The 25,559-nt window shown below is 34.9% G+C and overlaps 2 protein-coding genes and 1 pseudogene across 2 annotated transcripts; all 3 read left to right on the top strand.

Moving 5' to 3' along the window:
- Nucleotides 1-4,513: 4,513 nt before the first annotated feature.
- LOC149497847 (uncharacterized) lies at nucleotides 4,514-9,752 on the top strand. Its single transcript, XM_089719298.1, has 6 exons — nucleotides 4,514-5,893; nucleotides 6,290-6,540; nucleotides 6,970-7,617; nucleotides 7,750-8,522; nucleotides 8,670-8,801; nucleotides 9,742-9,752. The coding sequence occupies exons 1-6, from the start codon at nucleotides 4,514-4,516 to the stop codon at nucleotides 9,750-9,752; spliced, it is 3,195 nt and encodes a 1,064-aa protein (XP_089575424.1).
- Nucleotides 9,753-11,200: 1,448 nt separating this feature from the next.
- On the top strand, nucleotides 11,201-12,926 carry LOC149497846 (putative UDP-rhamnose:rhamnosyltransferase 1 pseudogene; annotated as a pseudogene).
- A 7,220-nt stretch (nucleotides 12,927-20,146) lies between these two features.
- Nucleotides 20,147-22,313, top strand: LOC149497845 (putative UDP-rhamnose:rhamnosyltransferase 1). The gene has a single exon (XM_089719738.1). It carries the CDS (start codon nucleotides 20,579-20,581, stop codon nucleotides 21,995-21,997), a length of 1,419 nt encoding a protein of 472 aa, XP_089575864.1. The 5' UTR covers nucleotides 20,147-20,578; the 3' UTR covers nucleotides 21,998-22,313.
- Nucleotides 22,314-25,559: the final 3,246 nt, after the last annotated feature.

The following is a 25,559-nucleotide window of genomic DNA, read 5'->3' as shown; positions in this document are numbered from 1 at the left end:
CTTACAAAATTTAGCCCAACTTTTCATCACTCGGGGATGTTCCCATAAATATGAAATAACTTTTTTAATTAGAGAAATAAAAGATTCAAGAATTTTTAAACCATCTTGTACACATAAATTTAAAACATGGTATGCACATCTTATATGAAAAAATTTTCCACCAATATTTGGTTCACAAATATTTTTAAGTTCAATAATTGATTTAGTGTTAGTAGAAGCATTATCAAATGAAATTGAAAAAATTTTTTTTATCTATATTCATCTAAAATTGAAACAATTATTCTATAAATATTATTTGCAGTATGTTTATCATCAAAAACACGAAATGCAATAATTCTTTTTTGAATTTTCCAATCATCATCAATCCAATGACATGTAATGCCCATATAAGAATGCATTTGCCAATGATCACTCCAAATATCACAACAAATTGAAACACGAATTTTCATTTGAGAAAATAAAAGCTCTAACTCTTTTTTTCTTTTATTATATAAAGAAATAATAGCTCGTTTTACAGTATTTCTTAGCACTCTTTTAGCAGAAGGATTTAAAGCTTTTTGATAATAATTATTAAAACCTACTTTTTCACCAAAACTAAAGATAAATGTTCCATAGAAATCATTTTTGCTAATTCTTCTTTTTGTATTTTTTCAGAATATTGAAATAAAGAAAGGGTAGAAGATGCGTACCCGGAAATTTGTGTTTGAGACCGATCAACTCCTATTTTTGTTGGATGTTTTGTCTCCAAATGCTTCCAAAATGATCCATAGCCGTCCGCTTGTTTAAATTTATAAGATTTTCCACAATAATTGCAAATTACATCGTACATTTTCTCACTTTGAATTTTTTCGTGAAATGGATGGTGAATATGTCAGAACTTTGTCTTGCTCTTCCAACAATTTGTGCTCGTTGCTCTTGCTCTTGCTCTTTCTCTTCTTGTAATTGCTCATTATTAAATTCAGATTCTTGAGTTGAAATTTCCAAATTTTCATTTGGATATCTCTCAAAATTAAATTGGTTGGGAGTGAAATCAAAGATGTCGTTTGTAGGGATAAAAGAATATTGTGTTTCTCCAATCTTTCCCTTGCCCTTACCAGAATTTGAATTTCCTCCACTTGCCATTATATGATAATAAGATATAATTTGAAAATTTGAATAAAAAAAATTAGAGAGAATAATAACTTAATATGAAAGATTGTAAAGTAGAGAAGAATAATATAGAGTAGAGTATAGTATAGTGTAGTATATTGTAGAGAGAGTATAGATTTTTTTGTGATGAATTTGTAAATGAAATGAGGTATTTATAATAAATCCAAAAAATTATTTTTTCAAAAATACCCTTGAAACTAGCCGTTATGTAGCCGTTTATGGTTGTTGGGAGGGATAATTAAGAGATTTCACAATAAAATTTAAAAAAAAAAACAAAAAACAAAAAACTGACAATTTCTAACAACTAGAACCGGTTAGAACCGCAGTTCTAACCGGCCGGAGAACTAGAGGTTCCATCCGGTTTGATGGAACCGCCGGTTGCAGTTCCAATGAAACTGGAACCGGAACCGAATCGAAAATCTCCGGTTCCGATTCCGGTTACGGTTTGGGACCGGTTCGAACCGATGGTTCCGATTCCCGAAACCGTAATATGGCCACCCCTACTCATAACCCATCTCCAATGAGAAAAAGAAAATAAGTATCACAGAACATGAAACCAATGAAAATTTAATCCTATATGCTATCTTAATAATCTTCCATATATGCTTTTCAAAGCAATCTTAAAATCTTTAAATTAATTTCATAACACTATGACTAGATTTGGTGAACATAATATAATTAAATAAATTTGTAATATGGGATTTCGAACTAGCATCAAATGAACGCCATCGTCTTGCTTATCTAGTTTCCGAAGGGTAGTCAAATATGGGTTTCCATTGCCATTAGTCACCGCCACCACTTGCTTGAGTCGTCAACATGGGGCTATCGTTTCTCTGTTGAGAAGATGAGCTGTTGAAATCCTTCTCTTGTGTAAATAAATATCAAATCATCACCATTAAATTCATCTTTGTTATTACTTTCTTTTGATCAACAAAATGAGAAGCGAAAGAGACAGAGAAAAATGCTATTCTGAAAAATAAAATTATAAACGGAGAACAAAAATCGTAACACAAGATCTTTTTTGACAGGCAAAAACCAAAAAGACAACATCTGGTCTGATTGTGGAGAGTGGGATTTGAACCTGATACGGATCAAGGAAGCAAGGTGAAGGATCCTCTAGCTCTACCCGTGGGGCCAATCACAAGAGCTCGTGCAACCAAGCTACGAACAGCCTTGAATGCATTTGCTCAAGAACAAATCACACTGGAGCTTCAAGATCATAATTATGCAAGATGTGAGATTGAACTTGAAGAAGCACCAAAGCTTGTTATGATGCTTGAGGCGTGCAATGAGGCTGCCATTTGATGCATTTTACATGATTCTATACTTAGGCAAATTTAGGAGGTTGTTATCTTATTATGAGCTTAAGTATGGGTTGTGTAGGGCCTTCGGCCCATTTGCCCTATTTTGTTTAAATTCTTTTAGTGGACTTAATTAATTAAGTGTAAGGTTGGTTGGGCTTATTTTCTAGAGTAGGGCCAGCCTAAGTTAGTTAATGTTTAAGTCAGGATTGTTTTAAGTAGTTAGCTTGGACTTGTATTTAATTAAGCCCATTTGGGCCACATTAGGGTTAGCTTAGGTTACTTATATTGTTGTAAGAGTTGCACAACAGCCACCATTGAATTGAAATCAAAAAAAAACAAAACGTTTTCTTCTTGTTCTTTCAAGAATAGATTGTGTTCTTCATAGAACCAAAATATCCTTAGTAGTTAAGCTTGTGAGTTCTACAAGATTAATTGCACCAAGAATTTCAGAATTGTTTTCAAGAGTACTTGAAGGTAAGTTTCTGATTCTTGTTCTAAATTCCTTGCTTTCTCTCTTCAAGAGTACTTGGGGGTTAAAGGGATTGTCGGGTACTTCCGAGATTGCATGCTTTCCGCTAGATGTTCCTTGTTGATTTGCAAGAGTACTTGTTAATTGGCTAGGGTCGTATTATCTGGTATCAGAGCACTGTGGTTGTGGATTTCAATCTATCCTAGGGTTAGGGACTTAAAAAAAAAAAAAAAAAAAAAATTCTTTAAATATTGTTCGATCTAGACATTATCTCTTTAGATCTTGTTGGGTCTAGACAATTTCTCATTAGATCTTCTTGGATCTAGAATTTTCTTGTTAAATCTTCTTGAATCTAGTTTTCTCTTTGTATCTTCTTATTGTTTGCATCATTTTCTAGTTACCCTTTTGACTAATTCAAGATCTATCTTTGAATATTCTTGTTGTTTGCTTATTTCTTGATAAAAAAAAAAAAAAAATCTGGATCTGAATTGGTTGTTAAAGACATTACCTACCTAAAAAAAAAAAAAAAAAAAAAAAAAAATTTGAATTGGGAGACACAAAAGTCATTGTTGGACTAAGTCATTACCTACCTAAATTGAATTGGGAGACACAAACCATCCACTTATACCTTGTTTAGCCCTTACCCTACCTAAATTGGGTCACATTTGTAGGTTAAGTGAGGATATAAATCAAAAACGTTGTGCTACAGTAACTTGCTACAGTAACTCAGAAGCAAACTTGCTACAGTACCTTAAAACGTTTGCTACAGTAACTTGCTACAGGAACTCAGAAGCAAACTTGCTACAGTACCTTTAAAAAAAAAAAAAATTTTTTTTTGGGTTTTCTTTGTTTGCTTGCTTTGATTGGGTAGAATTAATTAGGTCCATATTTGGTTTGCTTTGTAGTGAACTAAATTCATACACTATATCCCTAAATCGTCTTTTAAATTCTAGTTTCAATTTCTTGTTTGTGTGCTATCTTTGCTTCATTTAACATTGCTAAAGTGTTATTTGCTTGTTCCTACACTTTAGTTTATTGATTTCTAGCAATACACCTTTCTTATTCTTGTATTGCCATTCAAACATTGTGATTTCTTGATAGAGTTTGTGCATTACTTAATTATATTCTTTGTTTTCCTAACTTTCTCTTGACTTTTGTAGCAACTTTGGGATTCTGAAGTGCAATTATTCAAGTGGAAAGAGTGGTAAAAGGCTGGAGTGAAACCCACATATTGTGAAAAAAGCCAAATAAAGAGAGAAACACGTGAGGGAGTGATAAACTAACCATTTCCTTTAGTTTTGTGTTTGTATTCTATTTCAGGATGTCTGATTCATCTAGAGATAAGAATGACAGCCCTCTCAAAGTTGAAGATCCAAAACTACAAGCCTTTCTAGATGCCTTCTCTGGAGAGATGGGACGAATCACTAGGCTTATGGAGAGTTTTAATGATAGACTGGAACTTCAGGAACAAAGGACAGAAAGACATGACCCTAATGCCACAAGGAGGGGTGCAACCACTTCCAAAGAGCACTCTAGACAACCTTGGCATGAAGAGTATGAAGAAGAGGATGATGAATGGCATAGAGAGCCTATGTGGGCAAGAGGAGGTAGAAATAATAGAGGAAGAGGAAGAGGGATTGGTAGAGGCCGTGTTTACAGAAATGAAACTTACTATGGAGAGGATGACGAAGAGGTTGACACACCATTAGATGGTAACTTGGGTAACATCAAACTCAAGGTGCCACCTTTCAAAGGCCGAAACAATGCAGACGAATACTTGGAATGGGAGAGGAAGGTCGAGATGATCTTTGAATGCAACAGGTATACTGAAGAAAAAAAGGTGAAAATTGCAGCCTTAGAGTTCCAAGACTATGCTCTATTTTGGTGGGATCAACTTAATCAGAGTCGAAGAAAAGTGGGAAGACGACCTATCCACAATTGGGAAGACATGAAGGAGGTAATGAGAAAACGTTTTCTTCTTGAGCATTATTTCAGGGAGTTGCATCAGAAGCTTCATAGACTCGTCCAAGGAGCCAAATCAGTAGAAGACTATCATAAGGATATGGAGATGTGCATGGCTAGAGCACACATTGAGGAAAATGAGGAGGTGACCATGGCTAGATTCCTAGGTGGCCTTAATAAAGACATAGCTGATGCATTAGAGATGTACAAGTATGATTCCATGGAGGAGATGCTGAATATGGCTATGAAGTTAGAGAAGCAGAGAAAAGGGAAGAGCACCACATCATATAGGGCTGCCAACAACAACAGCAATTCTTGGGGTGCTAGATGGCCTAAAAGGGAGGAGAAAAAGGAGTTTCAAAGCTCTACACAAAAGGGGACAGATTCAGTGCCTAAGGCATTCACGCCTAATGTGCCAACTTATTCAAAGGGTTCAAGTTCCAATACTCCTAGTAGAGACATCAAATGTTTCAAGTGTCTTGGGAAGGGCCATATATCTTCTCAATGCCCTAATAAGAGAGTAATAGTGATTAGGGATGGATACACCTATTCTGAATCTGAGGATGAAGAAAACCCAATGCCACCACTTGAAGACTGCCATGATGATGATGAGGTTGATGATGAAGTTTTACAACCTGAGATGGGACAATTACTAGTTACTAGGCGAGTTCTCAACTTGCAAGTTCAAGAGGAGAGCTTAGTACAAAGAGAGAATATTTTCCATACTAGGTGCTTGGTACTTGACAAGGTATGTCTTTTGATTATTGATAGTGGAAGTTGCACTAATGTAGCTAGTTTGAGCATGGTGCAGAAATTGGGTTTGACATGTGTGCAGCACCCAAGGCCATATAAGCTTCAATGGCTAAATGATATGGGTTCTGTAAGAGTAAACAAGCAGGTGAAGGTGCCATTTTCCATTGGAAGGTACAAGGATGAGGTCACTTGTGATGTAGTACCTATGCTAGCTGGGCATATTCTTCTAGGCCGCCCATGGCAATTTGACAGGCGAGTCCAGCATGACGGGTACACCAACCGGTTCTCCCTAGCCTATTTGGGTAAAAATGTGGTTCTAGCTCCTTTAACACCACAAGAGGTCTATTTGGACCAAAAGAGGATATTAGAAAGTGAGGGGCAGAATTGTATTCAGGGGGAGGGAGAAAATAAAGATAAAGAAAAAAGGGATAAAGAGGCCAAGAGTGAAAAGAAACAATTGAATGGCCCATTGGTGAGTGAAACACCAAGAGAGGGAAGAAAGAAACAAAACATGTATGTAAGAGAGAGAGAGATCCGTAGCAGTGTTGGTGAGGGTAGACCAATCTTAATGATTCGGTTTAAGGAAACTTTGCTTAATTTGACTGACATTGACATGTCTTCTTTGCCTCCTAGTTTTGTTTCTTTGTTGCAGGAGTTTTCTGATGTGTTTCCTGATGAAATGCCTAGCGGACTACCACCCCTAAGAGGCATTGAGCATCGGATTGACTTCGTGCCCGGAGCCACAATTCCTAATAGGCCAGCGTATAGGAGCAACCCCATGGAGACTAAGGAGTTGCAGCGCCAAGTTGATGACCTGTTGTCTAAGGGATTTGTGAGGGAGAGTATGAGCCCATGTGCAGTGCCTGTATTACTTGTGCCTAAGAAGGACGGTTCTTGGAGGATGTGTGTTGACTGCCGAGCTGTCAACAAAATCACAGTTAAGTATCGCCATCCAATTCCTAGGCTAGATGATATGTTAGATGAACTGCATGGTAGTAAATACTTTTCGAAAATTGATTTAATGAGTGGATATCATCAAATTAGAATGAAGTTAGGTGATGAATGGAAAACTGCCTTTAAGACTAAATATGGTTTATATGAGTGGATGGTTATGCCATTTGGACTAACAAATGCACCTAGTACTTTCATGAGATTAATGAACCATATCTTACGTGCTTTTCTAGGCAAATTTGTTGTGGTTTATTTTGATGATATACTGATTTATAGCCAATCTATTGATGAGCATATTGAGCATGTTAGGTTAGTATTGATAACTTTGAGAGCTGAAAAGTTATATGCTAAACTACAGAAATGCACTTTTTGCATAGATAGGCTTGTTTTTCTTGGTTTTGTTGTGAGTGCACAGGGGATTGAAGTCGATGAGGAGAAGGTTAAAGCAATTCGAGAATGGCCAACTCCTAAATCTATATCTGAGGTGAGGAGTTTCCATGGCTTGGCAAGCTTCTACCGGAGGTTTGTGAAGGACTTCTCTACTATAGCAGCCCCACTCACAGAGGTGGTAAAGAAGGAAGTTGGGTTCAAATGGGGGGAAGCGCAACAAAGGGCATTTGATACTTCAAAATCCATTCTTTGTTCTGCTCCTATTTTAGTTTTACCTGACTTTGATAAAACATTTGAGATTGAGTGTGACGCTTCTGGTGTAGGTATTGGTGCAGTGTTGATGCAGGAGAGAAAGCCTATTGCCTATTTCAGCGAGAAACTCAATGGAGCGCAACTCAATTATTCAACCTATGACAAGGAGCTATATGCTCTAGTGAGAGCATTGGAGGTATGGCAACATTACCTTCTACCCAAAGAATTTGTCATACACACTGACCATGAGTCTTTAAAGCACCTCAAGGGACAAGGTAAGTTGAACAAGAGACATGGTAAGTGGGTTGAATTCATTGAACAGTTTCCTTTTGTGATTAAATACAAGCAAGGGAAAGAAAATATTGTGGCTGATGCACTTTCTAGGAGGTATGCTTTAATTACTACTCTTAATGCTAAGTTGTTAGGATTTGAGCATATAAAATCCTTGTATGTTGATGATGATGACTTCGGTCTTATTTGGAGTGCATGTGAACATGGGGCATTTAATAAGTTCTTTAGGCATGAGGGGTTTTTATTTAAGGGAAATAAACTTTGTATACCCAAATGTTCTATGCGTGAATTGCTTGTATTAGAATCGCATTGTGGAGGACTTATGGGGCATTTTGGTGTTCTTAAAACATATGATATACTTGCTGAACATTTCTTTTGGCCACATATGCGTAGGGATGTAGAGAAACTGTGTGGTGTGTGCATAGCATGTAAGCAAGCTAAGTCTAAATCTATGCCTCATGGCCTTTATATGCCTTTACCTGTACCTACTTTGCCTTGGACTGATGTTTCTATGGATTTTGTACTTGGATTGCCCAGAACAAAGCGTGGTAGGGATAGTATTTTTGTTGTTGTGGACAGGTTTAGTAAGATGGCACATTTCATTGCATGCCATAAGAGTGATGATGCTATCCATATTGCTGAGTTGTTTTTCAGGGAGGTTGTGAGATTGCATGGGGTGCCACGCACCATAGTCTCAGACCGTGATGCCAAATTCCTTTCTCACTTTTGGCGTGTTTTATGGGGTAAGCTTGGTACAAAGTTGCTGTACTCTACTACTTGTCATCCCCAAACGGATGGACAGACTGAGGTAGTTAACAGAACTCTAGGTACTTTACTTAGAGCGGTGGTTGGTAAGAATCTGAAAACCTGGGAGGATTGTTTACCTTTCATTGAATTTGCTTATAATAGGTCTATACATTCTTCTAGTGGTTATAGTCCATTTGAGCTTGTGTATGGTTTTAATCCTTTAACTGTACTTGATTTATCTCCTTTGCCTTTAAGTGAAATTGCTAACTTAGATGGTGAAAAGAAGGCTGAATTGATCCGGGAGATACATGCTAAAGCTCGGGCTCATATAGACATGAAGAACAAAAGCTATGCTGACCGTGCCAACAAGGGAAGGAGGCGTGTGATATTTCAATCTGGAGATTGGGTTTGGGTGCACATGAGGAAGGAAAGATTTCCAAACCAAAGGAAAGGAAAGCTTGCGGCCCGAGGTGATGGGCCTTTTCAAGTGTTGGAGAGGATCAATGACAATGCGTACAAGATTGATCTACCAGGTGAGTATGGCGTGTCTGCTACCTTTAATGTTTCTGACCTTTCTCCATTTGATTATGATTCAGATTTGAGGACAAATCTTTTTGAGGAGGGAGGGAATGATACGGATCAAGGAAGCAAGGTGAAGGATCCTCTAGCTCTACCCGTGGGGCCAATCACAAGAGCTCGTGCAACCAAGCTACGAACAGCCTTGAATGCATTTGCTCAAGAACAAATCACACTGGAGCTTCAAGATCATAATTATGCAAGATGTGAGATTGAACTTGAAGAAGCACCAAAGCTTGTTATGATGCTTGAGGCGTGCAATGAGGCTGCCATTTGATGCATTTTACATGATTCTATACTTAGGCAAATTTAGGAGGTTGTTATCTTATTATGAGCTTAAGTATGGGTTGTGTAGGGCCTTCGGCCCATTTGCCCTATTTTGTTTAAATTCTTTTAGTGGACTTAATTAATTAAGTGTAAGGTTGGTTGGGCTTATTTTCTAGAGTAGGGCCAGCCTAAGTTAGTTAATGTTTAAGTCAGGATTGTTTTAAGTAGTTAGCTTGGACTTGTATTTAATTAAGCCCATTTGGGCCACATTAGGGTTAGCTTAGGTTACTTATATTGTTGTAAGAGTTGCACAACAGCCACCATTGAATTGAAATCAAAAAAAAACAAAACGTTTTCTTCTTGTTCTTTCAAGAATAGATTGTGTTCTTCATAGAACCAAAATATCCTTAGTAGTTAAGCTTGTGAGTTCTACAAGATTAATTGCACCAAGAATTTCAGAATTGTTTTCAAGAGTACTTGAAGGTAAGTTTCTGATTCTTGTTCTAAATTCCTTGCTTTCTCTCTTCAAGAGTACTTGGGGGTTAAAGGGATTGTCGGGTACTTCCGAGATTGCATGCTTTCCGCTAGATGTTCCTTGTTGATTTGCAAGAGTACTTGTTAATTGGCTAGGGTCGTATTAGAACCCACGCCCTTTCGGACCAGAACCTTAATCTGGCGCCTTAGACCAACTGGGTCATCTCCACAAAAACATCTAATGGTGTTTTTTGTAGCGGTCCAAAAAATATAATCTATAATACAAATCAAAACCCCATAATTTATAAAGGCGTGTCCAGATATAGACCTCACTGTTACACGCAGAATCACTGCACATACCAGCATAACTAATTGCAGTTTTTGAAACCACATAGTAGGGCACTATTATATCACTAAACTCTGGTTGCTTTCCAAGGAGCTACGATGCACAGACACGCAAACGGTAAAACGGAAAAATACGGAAACCAACACGGGAAAATGGTATTTTAAAAAAATATGAAAAAAGAAAATATGGGAAAACTTATAAATATAAAAAAATATAGGGTTTATTTATAAAATTTAAAATGTAGGAATAAATATAAAAATAATTTAAAAAGATTATATTTATAATTTTTAAAAGACAATCAATTTATAAGTTCCATGCTCAATAAGGAAAAAAGAAAACAAAATATTTAAATATCAAAATGGAAAAAAACAATGAAATTCTGCTAAATTTTTGAATTTGTAATTTGATTTTTTTTAATGCAAAAAACATTTTGAAGAGAGAAAATGAGCATTTAATTTTCAGTATTTACAGAAATGGACCCAACACGATTCCAAGCCGCTTTCAGATATTTTCATTTTGGAAGCGTGGAAACGTCAAGTCTCTCCCCTTTCCGTGCATCACAGCTAAGGAGTGAGAGATTGGCAAAACTAGCAAATTTTTATTATTTTGTAAATAATTATTTTATAGAAAATAATTAGTTTTTACGGAATATTAAAAATATTATAAATTATTATATATTTAAAAATAAATTTACCATTAAAGTTTAATTATCTTGATTTTCCTTCTTCAGAGGTCTTGCCTCGAATTATAAATTTTTTTTCCGTCTAAAAATAAAATTAAAAGATTAAAACATTTAATATATCCAGATTGACTCGTCTAAATGGATCAAATAAAATTAATAAAAAATAAATTTCTAATAAAATGAATATATTTCTAACATTTATGAAAATAAATAAAATAATGACAATATTTAGAGTTATTTATTTTTTATTAATAATCCATGGAATAATCCATAGACGGAATCTAAACAAACCCAATCTAAATTTATCATCAGCCCTACTCGAGTAGTTTTATCTGGATTTCGCCGCTTGTACTTTCCTAAATAAAATATGGTGTTAGCTGCTTAGTGCTACGTGTAAGTGCAAGAGAAAATGGATCCATGCATGAGCAATTGCACGTGATTACGTTGGCTTGGAAGTTTCTCAATAGAGGGTGAGCTTCCACATGCAAAGAGAGAATTTAAACAAAAAAAAAAAGGCTTAAGTGTGGGATCCACCTATTACTTCATTTGTCGTTAGTTCTATCTACTTCTATATATGTATTGATAGAATACAAAGCAATGACTGCAAAGTAACACCAATAATCCACTATGACTGAACCTAAAAAGCTTCATGTAGCTTTCTTTCCATGGCTAGCATTCGGCCATATGATCCCATTCCTTGAACTCGCCAAACACATAGCCCAGAAGGGTCACAAAATCTCTTTCATATCTACTCCTAGAAACATTCGACGCTTGCCAATAATCCCTCCAAATTTAACATCCAATATAAATTTCATAAGCCTTTCCTTACCTCAGGTAGACAATCTTCCCCCTGATGCAGAGGCCACCATAGACTTACCTTTCAGTCAAGTTCCATACCTTAAATTGGCCTATGATAGCCTAAAAGATCCTTTGCTTCACTTTTTAAAAACTTCTACTCCAAATTGGGTGATTTACGACTTTTTCCCTTACTGGTTACCTTCTATTTTGGCCGATCTCGGGATCTCCGGTGCATTTTTTAGTATTGCTGGTGGTTGGACTATAACTTCCTTTGCTTCACCGTTATCGGCCATGATTAACGGTCGTGATTCAAGAACTCGGCCAGAAGATTTCACTGTCCCTCCTAAATGGATCCCATTTCCCTCGAAAGTCGCATATCGACTCTATGAAGCGAAGAAAACTCTCCGTCATCACGAGGTAGACAATTCAGGTACTTCCGATGGATTTCGAGTAAGTACGGTGATGGCGGGTTGTGATATTGTAGCTATTCGAAGTTGTTTCGAACTAGAAGCTGATTTTTTAAGGCTTGTTGGAGAGCTTCATGGTAAGCCTGTGTTTCCAGTAGGTCTACTGCCACAGTTAACTCTAGATGGCAATGGTGATGAAGATGATACGTGGCTTAAAATCAGAGATTGGCTTGACGAGCAAAAAAAAGGGTCTGTCGTATACATAGCATTTGGAAGCGAAGTAGATTTGAGTCAGCAGGAGTTCACTGAGTTGGCACTCGGCTTAGAGTTATCAGGGTTGCCATTCTTTTGGGCCATAAGGAAACGGGACGATAACAAGGTCGACTTACCAGATGGGTTCGAGGTGCGAGTTAAAGGACGTGGACTGGTTTGGACGAGTTGGGTACCTCAACCAAGAATTCTGAGTCATGAATCGATTGGAGGTTTTTTGACTCATTGTGGTTACAGTTCAATTATAGATGCGCTTTATTTTGGATGCGCTTTGATTATGTTGCCTATTGCTTTTGACCATGGACTAATTGCTAGAGTTTTTGAAGATAAGAAAGTCGGTGTAGAAGTAACGAGACATGAGGATGATGGGTCTTTTACCAGGGACTTGGTGGCTGACTCAGTGAGATTGGTTATGGTTGACGAGGAAGGAAAATTGTACAGAGAGAACGCAAAAGAGATGAGTAAGTTATTTGCAGATAAAGAATTACAAGACCGTTATATTAATAAATTTGTTGAGTTTCTACAAACTCAGCGAGTTGGGCGGTCCGACTCACCAGTTTCTGAATGAACTTTTTTTTTTTTTTTTTTTTTTTTTGTAAAAATTCAGTTTTTGAATGATTTTGGTGAGTAGGAAACGTTTATGATAAAAGTGTGTATTTATTTTCCAAAAAAAAAAAAGTGTGTATTTAGTATTTAGTGTGGAAGAGTCGAGTGTCGACAATAATGATATATACATGTACTGTACATGATACCAACGGTGAAGCTATGGCACCACCTCCACCGGTGCGTGTTTATATATTAAATAATGAAATATACGAGGAAGGCTATTTTGAAAACACTTAAATGAAAAATTCAATCAATCATTCACCTTTAGCCACGTCACCAAATCTTGAGATCAATATTTTTAAAATCAATTGGATTATATAATTTAATTCTTCAACTTTGTTTATAGTTTCTTAAATTTTAAAGTCAGATTTTAATTTTTGGACACTTTCAACTTTGATATATGTAATAACCTCACTGTCACGACCCGTTTCCATGGGCCGGACCAGCACTAAGGCCCAGGTAAGCTTAAGGCCCCTGAGGCCCGTAGTAAGCCTAACTAAAAACAAATTCAATTATATCCATGTAAATTCTAAGTATTAAGCCCATATTGCCATGCGAAAATAAACCTCATATCCATATTATAATTCAGCCCCAAATTTAACATCTTAAACATCTCACAGATCGAACCCAATTTACAATACATCACATTTATACTATGGGCTCACAGAATTATTTCATCCATAATAATAAACGACTAAAAGTATACAAATCCTACAACTGCGGAGTCACTAACTCTTTGATATACATAGCTTTTTATACATACAGTTACATAGTAAAATAATTATGGAACTAGGGAAAATTTTTTTAGTGCCCTGCGTCGAAGAAACATAGCCTAAATCGAATTAAAGAGAAACTTACTTCCTGAAAAATTAAACAAGACATGTGAGTTTTCTTAAGGAGTAATAATTATTGCACAACACACGCATTCACACAACTATGTAAATATATCAATCTAGTCATCCGACTAGTTATATGCTCACACAGTGAGTCACACAAATGGCATATCACCAGCACTCACAATTATTAGCATCTTCATATAATCACATCATGTGGAAATTAGTCAGTGGCGTCACCGAAACCCCCGACAAGCCGTACTCTCACCTGGCCCATCCTCTCAAACATGTGCACCCGGGGAGCCAATCCCCCATACCTGGCCGACCGGTCTAATCCTCACACGACCAGTCCTCTCATTATTTTTACATTCTCTCTTTTCTTTTCCATACCAACAGGAGGCAACCCGGTGGTCTCCATCCAATCTAGATCATCAGGCGCTCACAACAGGAGGCCACCCTGCGGGCTGCGATCAAATCTAGACTATCAGGTGCGCAACGACGAGAGCCCATCCTGTGGTTTCTATATAATCCATGGTATTAGGTGCACACGGGGGCGCCGATCTCCCATTTTCCTGGCCGACGGTCCAATTTCATAATTCATCATAATCAGGATCCATGCTTTATCGACCGTCCTCACAAACCCATAGTGACCTACTTCATCCCAATTCCACACAAACAAAGCATAGCATTATCACAACACAATTAATCAAGTATTGCAATTAAATGCAGACATATTGATCAGTTAAACATCGTAATGCAATGCACAATTAGACATCCATACTTAAATGCAAATAAATAAATAAATAATATTAACAATAAACAACAACGATAAAATAAATAATAATAATAATAAACAATAATAATGAAAATAAATAAATAATTGAATAATTAAATGAATAATAATAATAATAATAAAATAATTAGAGCACTATATTTATTATGTATTAAGTTATAGAATTAATCTAAATCAATTTATAATTATGTTATTAATTAAAACTAATCTAGGTTCTATCGAAATTTCGGCAGCATTTTCCCTAAAAATTGGACTATCCATCTGTTTAGATATCACAATATTATTATATATTTCTCAATCAATACACACAGCCCATCCGTCGAGCAATCAATCAGCTTAATTCCCATCCTCCTTTCAAAACAACCATGTCAACATGCACCAATTAATTTACAAATTATAATCACCTCCAAGCATGTTTCAACGATATTATTACTTGTTCTCTAACTAATTATCAAATAAATGTACAATTTATAAACAAAACTTGTATCAATTAAGTTAAATTCAGCCATTAAGAACAAATGCTTCAATTAAACTAAAATTTAATGAATACATCTACTAAGTAATCCAACTCGCCCTTATATATATATATATATCAATTCCTATGATTAGTTTATCTAAATGTCCTCAATTATTCAAATAGTAGTTGTTCGTCAAAATAAATAGGTCCTTCTCAACCTAGCTCATATATAATATATGAATTAATTAATTCAAATTCAATTTAATTAACTAATGATTACTAAGTTTAGAATTTATACCGAAAATAGGAAATTGGTCTTAGAACGTACCAATTGAAATTTGGGCGACGATTCCACAATCCTCGTGAAGAGAGGAAAATTATGTCCCTTGATGCCTTGCCGGAGGCTCGCCGGTCGGTCACCGGAACGCCGTCGCCGCCGCCGTCTACGGTGGCCGGAAGATTAATAATGCCCAGAAATTCGCCACGATCATACCATTCGACTCGAAATTCACCAAGGATTCCATTTCCGGTGTTAGTTTAGTGAGACCAACCCTCTAGTTGGTCGAAATAAGCTTGACAGCCGCCCCTCACCGCCGTTCATGGTGGTCCCAGTTCCTTCCACCAAAACCGTCGTTTCTTGGATGGAAATTGTTCACACAAGACGGAGGAATCAATCGAAGCTCACCTTGAAGCTTCACGTTGCCAGAATCGCCTGGTATTGCCGGAGATCAAAGAACGAGAACTGTCGATGGGGATAGTCTCGTTCGCGCCGCTGGAGGCTCTGCTAGTGGGAAAGGAGGCCGAAAAATGGACCAGAGACTCCAGGGAAGGCGATCGCCACCTCGCTCTCGTCGAGCGGTGGTTGGAAATGAGAAGGAAAGGGAGGAGGAGGAGACTGTCGCGCGCGCAGAAGAAGAAGAAGAGAGGAAGAAAAGAAGAAACTAAGTCGGTTTCTAGATCATTTCGGTTCGATTCGAATCGATTTGGTCTGATTTAATGATTTGGCTCGATTTTGCTCGGTTTGCAGGTTTTTCATTTGATTTTCAGGTTATTCGTGTGGTTTTCGAAAAATCAATTTGATTTCCGGGTCCGGTTCCATTTATTTCGATTGTTTTAGTTAGATTTCGTAACTTTTTCTCCATTTACTCAATAATAATAAAAATATTAATAGTAATGATATTTGATTTTAGAATAATTAATTTATATATTCATAATAGACTAAATTGCTGAAGTTTCATATTATTTCTAGAAAATTTTAACTGTTCTTAAATCGAAAATTCCGATGATATATTTGGGCTTAGGCCCAACTCGCAAACTCGGGTTCGAATTGAGATTTTATTATTCTTGCAGCCCACACGATCAAAATTTCTGATTTTTGATTTAATAAAAATTCAAAGGTTTCGAAAATAAAAATTCAGGGTGTTTCACTCACGCTTCTTTACATAATTAATAATAATTTTTAAAATTTTTAGCTTTTTTATGTACAATATTGCTTTGTAATATAGTTAATATAGCTTTAATATAATAATTTTTATATTTTTGATTATCAAATATCAAATAATTTGCTTCTAATGGCACATAAATGGTGACATTCATCAAACCAATTAAAAAAAATTTAAAAAATATTACTGTTTATTTTCTTTCTTGGTATATAATCATAAATATTTTTGTTTAAACTAAATCTATTTATGATACATAAATTGTAATTAGGTGGGCAAATTAAAGCTAACTAAATAAAATAACAAAAACAAATGTGCAAATAAAATTAAAAAGAAAATTTTTCCTTAAGCATATCTGTAAAGAAATAAAGCAGATGTACTATATAGGCTAGAAGTCTACTATATGGGCTAGAAGTCTACTATATGGGCTAGAAGTCTGTATTTTCAATTACTGTGAACTCTATTTTCTTGATTTATGTAGGATTCTATCAAGATTCCACTTATGTAACTATATATATGTGGCTGCTTCTCATCAATAATATATACACTCTTGTATTCTCTCTTTATTCTTTATTTATTTCTCTCCCTAATTTTATATTATTTTATAACAATATCTTTATTTCTAAATTTCAATACAATAAATTTTACTTGTTGGCTCTCAAATTTATTTAAAACCGTATTTGGTATTGATAATAATAATACTTGAACAATTTCAAAAACAAAAATATTGTTCTATCTTAAATATATTGATTTATAAGGTTTAATGCATAATTTTGCTCTTGAATTATCATCGTTTCTCCTAGTGGTGCCCAAACTTTACAGGGATTCTATTATGATCACGTAATGTCAATTCCATTACACTCCTCCCCCAAAATGTAAAAAAAGAGGAAAAACATGCGCGGGATGACGTGTACTGATCAATAATAACACATCTAATCCACGTAGATGAAAAATAATGACTGAAAAAAAAATAAAAATAAAATTAACAAAATGATGACTGAAAAAAAAAAAAAAAGCTGAACATCATTTGGATGTGCCGAGGCTATATTATATGGGCTTAGGCCTTTTGATGGCTGTCATTTTCTGGGCTATTTGGATAGACTCAGATCCTTTCATGTAGGAGATGGATGGGCTCGGATCCTTTGCATTCTTTCATGTGAGGAGCCAACTTTGACGGGCTTTGAATTTGGATAGATCCTGTGGGACTTCTTGCATTTGGGCTTGCTTTGATGATGGGTAGGCTTGTTGTGCTTTGGCCCTTCTGTGGGCTTTCATCGAAACAGGCCCGAGTCTTCATTTTTAGGACTTTCTTTGTGATGGTTCATGTAGGCTTGGGTCTTTCATTCGGGCCCTATTGGGGCACCCTGTGGGCCAATGCATATAAGCTTGGGCTTTCTTAACGTGGCTCATTTGACGACTCAGTACATGGATGTCACGAGTCTATTAAAAATAAATGTTGTTTTTGTTAATCTGCTTTCTTTCCAGAGATCGTTCATCAATCTACTTTCTTTCATTGTGCATAAAGAGCAACATAGAACTGGTGAGGCAACGGTTAGAAGCAATGGGAAAGTTAGAGTGACCAGATAACTCATTGCAGCAAAGTAGGAGAAAAAAAGATTTCCTCTAGAAATTTTTTGTTGCAGGAACCGTAAAAACGAAAAATCCTTATTTATATAAACATTACAATCCAAACCATACTTTACAATCTTTAGCTCAAGAAATTGATTAAAAGAAGAAAATAGAAAATAAAAAAAATATATATGAGAGAAGAAAATCACAATATGTAGAGTCCAAAAGAGACGAGAATCTACAGTTTGACAAAATCTGAGACTCTCCGTTTGTTTTGGTTTCTTCAACCAATAACTTTCTATTTTCTTCTTCTTTTTCATCTCTCTCTTTCAGTCTCTACTTCCTCCGTAATTTTCTATTTCTAATATTGATGTTTTTTGCTTATATTTCTAATAAAACTTGAACCAGAAACACAAAACTCTGACTTATCATAATCATAAGCCAACAGTTGCTCAAGCTTCTTAATCCCTTCACATTTGTTGCCATTTTCGAATCGATTTTAGTTGGAGAAACAAAATCAGTTGAGAGAGAGAGAGAGGGATTGACGTCGTTCCTGAGTTTGATTTTGAAGAGAGAAAATTGGTAAAGAAACTCCTTAAGCTATTTGACAATAACAACTGTTGATCTCGCCACGTTGGACATTCATTGACTGAGAAAATTAGTCCTTACTCTCCCAAACGCGATTGACGCTCTTCTTACTCTACGCGAGGGGCATGGTTTCTGAAGAATTTATTAGTTTTGGGTAGGGGTGGTCCAAATCTGGTTTTTAGAATCAGAACCGTCAGCTCCGAATAGGTCGGAATCGATGGAAACCGAAATTGGAATCTGAATCGGTTCGAATCGAAATTAGAACCGGTCTGAACTAGTTCGGTTCTGGTTTCACCAGTTTTGAAATCGTGAACCGGGGTTCCAGTTTCAGTTGGAACTAACGGTTCTAGTTCCGTCTAAAATCGTCCGGAACCGTCTGAAACCGGCTAGAACAGTCAAAAAATCGGCCGGAGAACTGGCCATAATTGTCGATTTTGGAACCGTTGAGGAATCAGAACCGGAACTAGAACTGTTCGGTTTCAAACCGTAACCGGAACCGTTAATTTTTTATTCGATTCCGAAACCGTGGCCACCCTTAGTATAGGGTCACTACGATAGAATCCTGCAAAGTTCAGAAGGCTACTAGGAGAAACAGCGATAGTGTAGGAGTAAAATTATGCATTAGGCCTAATTTATAATATCTCTTAAAGCTTCTTTGGTGGAGGACGGAGACAAAGAAGACATAGCTAAGTAAAATGATGTGTATCTAGATAAATGAAAAAAAAAAAAAGTATATTTGCTAGATTATATATTTTTAAATTTTAAAATTTTCAGTTTGGATATCTTTTTAAATTATAAATTTAAACTTATCTCGATGAAAATTTTGTCCAAAATTTACCACATATCCCTCCATAAAAATTAAATGTAAATTTTATTTTTGTACTTTTATGCTATGCCTAAAGCCTCAATAAGTATTTTATATTTGAAATATTAGTTCATGTAATTATAAACGAGCAAAATACTAAACACGTGCCATGTTCTTTTAGTTCATATAATTATGAATAGCAAATGCTAACCACGAATTATCTTTCTATATATGGAATGAGAGAACAATGTCATTTTAGGTTTCATCAAATCCATGAAAACTTTTTATTTCGGGATGAACATGCCCCATCCCCATGTGCTGCATGCGGCTCCGCCCGTGTGTTTAAAGTCTTTCCCACCACACTTTTGGCTGTGATGAATTTTTTAAAGGCAGTGATACACAGTTCAAGTCGCCCGGCATTCGGCCCTTATAATATAATATCAAAAATATAGAGGGTCCCACAAGTAAAAAAAGGTCGGCAATCAATCGCATTGAAGTGAAAAGGGTAATAGTGTAAATATAATCCATAGCATCTCATATACCTCTGTTTCAGACTTCCACAATCTCCAGCTTCCTTCTATGTGTGTTCATATTGATCTGCAGCATCTCTAACTTCTGTTTTTCTATCTCAAATACCTCTTCCTCCGATCCATGTATGTGACAATTTTCTTAATTCTTAATTGATGTTATTATAATTATTATTTCAAGTTTAATAGAAGAAAAAGAAGTTTTTATATTTTGAGAGACCTTTGAACCTTTAATCTTTTCCATCTATGGTTCCAGTCTATCTTAACATGCAGCATCTCTTCCTTCTTTTAACAATTTCATTTTCTCTCTCTTCTCAAACATAAACACCCTGCAATAGATATAGAAAAGACCATAAATTTAATTTCATAAAAATATGAAAAAGTAAAGAGATTTGAGAATTGAAATGAACATCAGTTTGATTTAGAAAGCCTCGTAAAAATCAACGTCTTCTAAAAATCCATCTCCTTCATCACCTGCTCAGTTCTCATGAAAACAAAAGGCATAAGTGATAAAATAGAAAATCGACTCTGATTATTAAAATCACTCAAGTGCTATCATTTGTGTCTTCTTCGCCACTTTAGCAACTAGTATTGCTCAGGATTTCTCTTTCTTCTTCCTCCGACTGCTCCGTCATATTGGGCATTTCCAGTCTTCTATTTGCGTCAAAGTTCATGTATTAAATCTCATATTTGCCCTCTAATTTGAATTTTATTACAAATGAAGTGTGTATTATACTACATGGAGTATATCTAACACAACTGACTTTGGGGCCCACAGAAATTATAAACAATAGCTCGTCCCTGACATTTGCTTTGGTACACACAGATGTATAATAAACAATGTCTATTTAAACGCTGAGGGTTGCAAAGTAGATGAACACCAAGAAATTCACCATGACTGAAACTAAAAAGCTTCATGTTGCTTTATTTCCATGGCTGGCATTTGGCCATATAATCCCTTATCTTAAGGTAGCCAAACACATAGCCCAGAAGGGTCACAAAATCTCCTTTATGTCTACTCCTAGGAATATTCAACGTTTGCCAAAAATCCCTCCAAATTTATCATCCAATATACATTTCATAAGCCTTCCCTTACCTCAGGTAGACAATCTTCCCCCTGATGCAGAGGCCACCATGGATATACCTACCAACAAAATTCCTTACCTTAAAATAGCTTATGATGGGCTAAAAGAACCCTTGTTTCAGTTTTTAAAAACTTCTGCTCCAGATTGGATCATTTACGATTTTGCCGCTTACTGGCTACCTCCGATCACTTCAGATCTTGGCATTTCTAGTGCCTTTTTCAGTATTTTCTCTGCTTGGACAATGGCTTTCCTGGCATCGTCATCGTCGGCCATGATTAACGGTGATGATGAACGGACTCGACCGGAGGATTTCACTGTCCCTCCTAAGTGGGTACCATTTCCCTCCAAAGTTGCGTATCGGATTCATGAGGCAAAAAGAGCTTTTGAACATTTCGAAGTAAATGATTCGGGTTTATCCGATATGTATCGTCTAGGTACAGTAATGGCGGCAGTCGATGTACTTGCTGTAAGGAGCTGCTTCGAGTTAGAAGCTGATCATTTAAAGCTTTTTGAACAACTTCACGGTAAGCCTGTGCTTCCAATTGGCCTACTTCCGCCGTCAGATCTGGATGTTACAGGTGGCGATGATGAAACGTGGCTTAAAATCTGTGGCTGGCTAGACAAGCAAAACAAAGGATCTGTCGTATACATAGCATTCGGAAGTGAGTTGGAAGTGAGTCAAAAAGATCTGAATGATTTGGCACTTGGATTAGAGCTATCAGGATTGCCATTCTTTTGGACTCTAAGGAAGCAAGGTAACTCGTTCGAGTTACCGGACGGATTTGAAGAGAGAGTGAAAGGACGTGGAATAGTGTGGACGAGTTGGGTACCTCAACTCAGAATTCTAGGGCATGAGTCGGTTGGCGGGTTTTTGACTCACTGCGGTTTGAGTTCAGTTGTAGAGGCACTTAATTTTGGACTCGCATTGATTTTGTTTCCCGTCTCAATTGACCAAGGGTTAAATGCCAGGGTTTTTGAAGAGAAGAAGTTGGGGGTAGAAGTAAAAAGAAATGAGCAAGACGGATCGTTTACAAAGGAATCGTTGGCCGAGTCACTGATGCTGGCTATGGATAACGAGAAAGGAAAATTATATAGAGAGAGTACTAACGAGATGAGGAAGTTAATTACAAATAGAGAAGTTCATAATGGATGCATCGACCAGTTTGTTGAGTTTCTACAAACTCACCGAGTTGGGAGTAGGGAGTAACTCGGTGATACATTCTCCCGCGGACACTTGGTGTCCTTGGTGTATGAATTCACACATGTGCTAATTTCTAAACCAAGATTCATTGTTACGTGTGTAAGAGCATATCCATTGTTCAGTTGTCTTCTACTTCTTTTCTTGGGTCTTCTCTTTGTCTAAACATACTGGGCTTTTTGTAACTGGAATCCCATATATGTCCTTTTCTACTGAGCTGCATACGTAGAGTAATGGCCCCAGTATTTACTCATCTAATGTTATTACGCTCTACCTGAAATAACAATAATATGAGCAAACTATTACTTCCTCGGTCTATAAATAATCTCACATTTGTGAAAGTTCTAGTGTTATATTTATAGATTTTTTTAGATATAATAAAATTTTTCTCAATTTTACTCTTTATAAATGATAAACATTAATTTCTATAATTTTTAAAAATCTCTCACTTTAATACAAATAAGGATAATATATTAATTTATTTAATAATTTATTATAAACTTATACAAATTAAATGGTTTGTTGAAGGGACGAGAGAGTTACCTGCCACCGAGAAAGTATTGAATGAACATTACTACAAAAAGTTCTCCTTTCTTGAAGTAGGCCATACTGGACTATGATTTTGATCGTTGTACTTTCTTTTTTGGGAAAAGTACAGTAGGATTTTTGTAATTACGAAATACAGATAATAATTATTAGAACATCTAAATCTATCCACCATTACTTTGAATCCGCGTATCAACATAGTTGAATCAAATTCAAAATTGACCCATTGCAACTTTGCTCTAATATAGACATAACAGCCTCTTTTAGGGTCATTACTTGATGACAATGATTTTGTCAATATTAGTATAAATTATTTTTCCCATCAATTTCAAAACGTAAAAAAATATAATTATAAAATATATTTTATAGGTAAATTATTAACAACTCCACTCTAATTAAAATTTATATTAAATTCATGTGTGTGAGCGCACTAATATCCCGTCAATATTTTATAGTATTAAATTTGGAGAAAATCAAATGCTACATCCTCAAAAAGTTTTCGGAGTATTACGTGTTTGGTTTATTATCGTGCAGCAATAATTTAAACTTAAATATATATTTGCTTTTAATATTTTTGTTAACCGCAGCCTCTCTCTCCCTTTAGCCATTAAAATTTTTTTCCTTCTCTCTATTAAAACACAAAATCAAGTATGTAGATATGAGGATGGTCTGATTCTTGTCTCTTGTGATAACCCGTCCTTAAATTTTAGTACTCTTTAGTTTTGTTATAAATTTTTATATTTTTTAAAAATAAATTACAGATATATAACTATTCCGGTATAGATTCATGTTGTTTATATTTCTGCTACTGCTTGTGTTTTATCTCCATTTTGTGTGGAGTTTATGATATCTCTATTTTATATAGAGTTTTGTTTTGTTGTTGCCATTTGTTTGGTTTATTTGGATTGGTTGCAATTTGTGGAGAATTTTTCATTTATATGATGATCTCGTCTTTTGGAACTTGGTAATGTGGCTTATTCCTCTATTGAATTTAATGGTTTAAATTCTCTGTGTTTGTCATAAGCAACTAATTCATAGATAATTATGCCATGTATAGAAGATTCGGAGAGTTCATCTAATCAATCACTTTTGAAGATCTATTTGTTTTCTTCAAGTTCACCTTCTATTTTTTATTAGAATTTCTTATTAGATCAGTAAACACATAATTATTTTATAGTTTTATTCTATATATGGTTTTCAAGAGAAGGGTCATGTCCTCCCTGTAATATTTGTATTAATACTAATATTATCTTCAATAAATACACATATATTTGCTTTTGCTAAACAAAAAGAAAAACAATATTTGTTAATTCTATTGTTTGTTTATATAAAGGGAGTGTTATTTTTAGTGTAGAAAATTATTAATATTAAGAGTTAAATTTATCATTTGAACAAAATTTCCGATTTTTATTTATTTTTCTCATCTCATTGTATCTTTTTGTTCTTTTCAGGGCAATACTATTGCAATTAGACTCAATTTGACCCAATCCATCCTAACAAATTTAAAAATATAATGAATTGAGTTACATCAATCATCTTTGTAATTTAAGATGATTGAATTGGATTATGAATTCCCCAGCTAATGGATTTTAAAGACCTGTCTCTTTTTCTTCCAAGTTCATACATATTTTAAACAAGGCAATAGTGATGAATTTCCTCTTTCTCAAAGTCATTAGATCATATAGATCAGCGCGATAATTAGAGATGTGCAATCGATCGATTTTATTTGATTTTAAACAAACCCATAAATCTAGAATTGAAATAAGTATTCTAAACTGAATTAAAATCAAGCTATGTATAAAAATCAAATTGAATTGATTGTTTTAGTCGACCTAATTTGAATTTTGGATAAAATAAATTTATTTTCTATAATCAAAATGAAAACTAAATAAGAAATCATGACCAAATCATACTGGTTATTCTGATAACCGAATTGGAAAACTAAACAAGATTGATTTAATCAGAACCTATGTGGTATTAGAATTTGAGTGAAAGAACAAAAAAGGGTGAGAAAAGAAAAAGAAAATAAATGAAAAGAGCAATTTTGATAATAAAAAAATAGATTTGAGAAATTAGGTGAGATAATGGGAAAGTATAGTAAAATTAAGAAATATTTTATTATATTTTAGATGATTTAATTATATTTTTAATACTATGTAAAAATCATAAACAACAAATAAAAGTTGATGGATGAATAATAAATTTATTAATTCTTGCATTGGTGATACTTACCATAAGAGGATATTCTAGAATTAGTTGATGTATTCATAATTAATCTATAAAATGTTCTAAAATAAATTTATCATCGCAATCAAAAATTGACAAGATGAGCATATCAAAATATAATCTAATAATAAGTGTATATACGATTCAGTAATAGATTTGAATTTAAATTCCTCTCCCTTAGTGCTAAAAAAAAAAAAATAACGACAAAGAAATCCACGTCTTTATCAAATGGATTTATTCTATTAAATTATATTTAGCGAATCTTTGATACATTAAACTTATAAATAAAGTTAAATAAATAAAATAAAATAAAACAATCACACTTCACTTCTTTTCATATAGAAAAACTCATCAAATCTTAAAAGTAATATCAAGCCCACTCATATTATAGAGGTGTATGACATATGACTTCCACCCACTCATATTAATTAATTTCTTAATTTTCTTTTTCGTATGTCTTAAATTATTCGTCCACAACAGCAGGCTCTTTCGATCCTGGCTAGCCGGTCTTATTTTCTTTTTTATAAGTAAATAATATTTAAAATTTATTATTTTATTATTGTTTAATATGTTTCTTTATCAATAATATGTTAGTTAAACTACTAGTTTATCACTAATAAAATCTTGATTTAAAAAAATTACTATATTAACGTTTGCTCTTCCACTTATACCTTAGCTAATTGTTTTGTTTGTTCGATAAATAACTTGTAATTTTGTTAATACTTTGGTCTTTTCGTTCAAAATTGTCTCCATTAACTATCAATTGACTAAGAAATTGATCTGTAATTTATATTCTTGC

Source organism: Jatropha curcas, chromosome 3, assembly GCF_041381405.1.
Source record: "Jatropha curcas cultivar XTBG-Jc1 chromosome 3, XTBG_Jcur_1.0, whole genome shotgun sequence".
Classification (NCBI taxonomy): domain Eukaryota; kingdom Viridiplantae; phylum Streptophyta; class Magnoliopsida; order Malpighiales; family Euphorbiaceae; genus Jatropha; species Jatropha curcas.
Note: the sequence above shows the minus strand (reverse complement) of the source record. Positions and strands in the feature narration are given on the sequence as shown.

Excerpts from the sequence above, each read along its gene's own strand:
- LOC149497847 (XM_089719298.1), top strand. The coding sequence starts at position 4,514 with ATGTGGGCAAGAGGAGGTAGAAATAATAGAGGAAGAGGAAGAGGGATT. Across the intron at positions 5,894-6,289 it reads CATGGCAATTTGACAGGCGA|GAGTTTTCTGATGTGTTTCC; the intron begins GTCCAGCATGAC and ends TCTTTGTTGCAG. Across the intron at positions 6,541-6,969 it reads AAGGACGGTTCTTGGAGGAT|GCTTGTTTTTCTTGGTTTTG; the intron begins GTGTGTTGACTG and ends TTGCATAGATAG.
- LOC149497845 (XM_089719738.1), top strand. The coding sequence starts at position 20,579 with ATGAACACCAAGAAATTCACCATGACTGAAACTAAAAAGCTTCATGTT.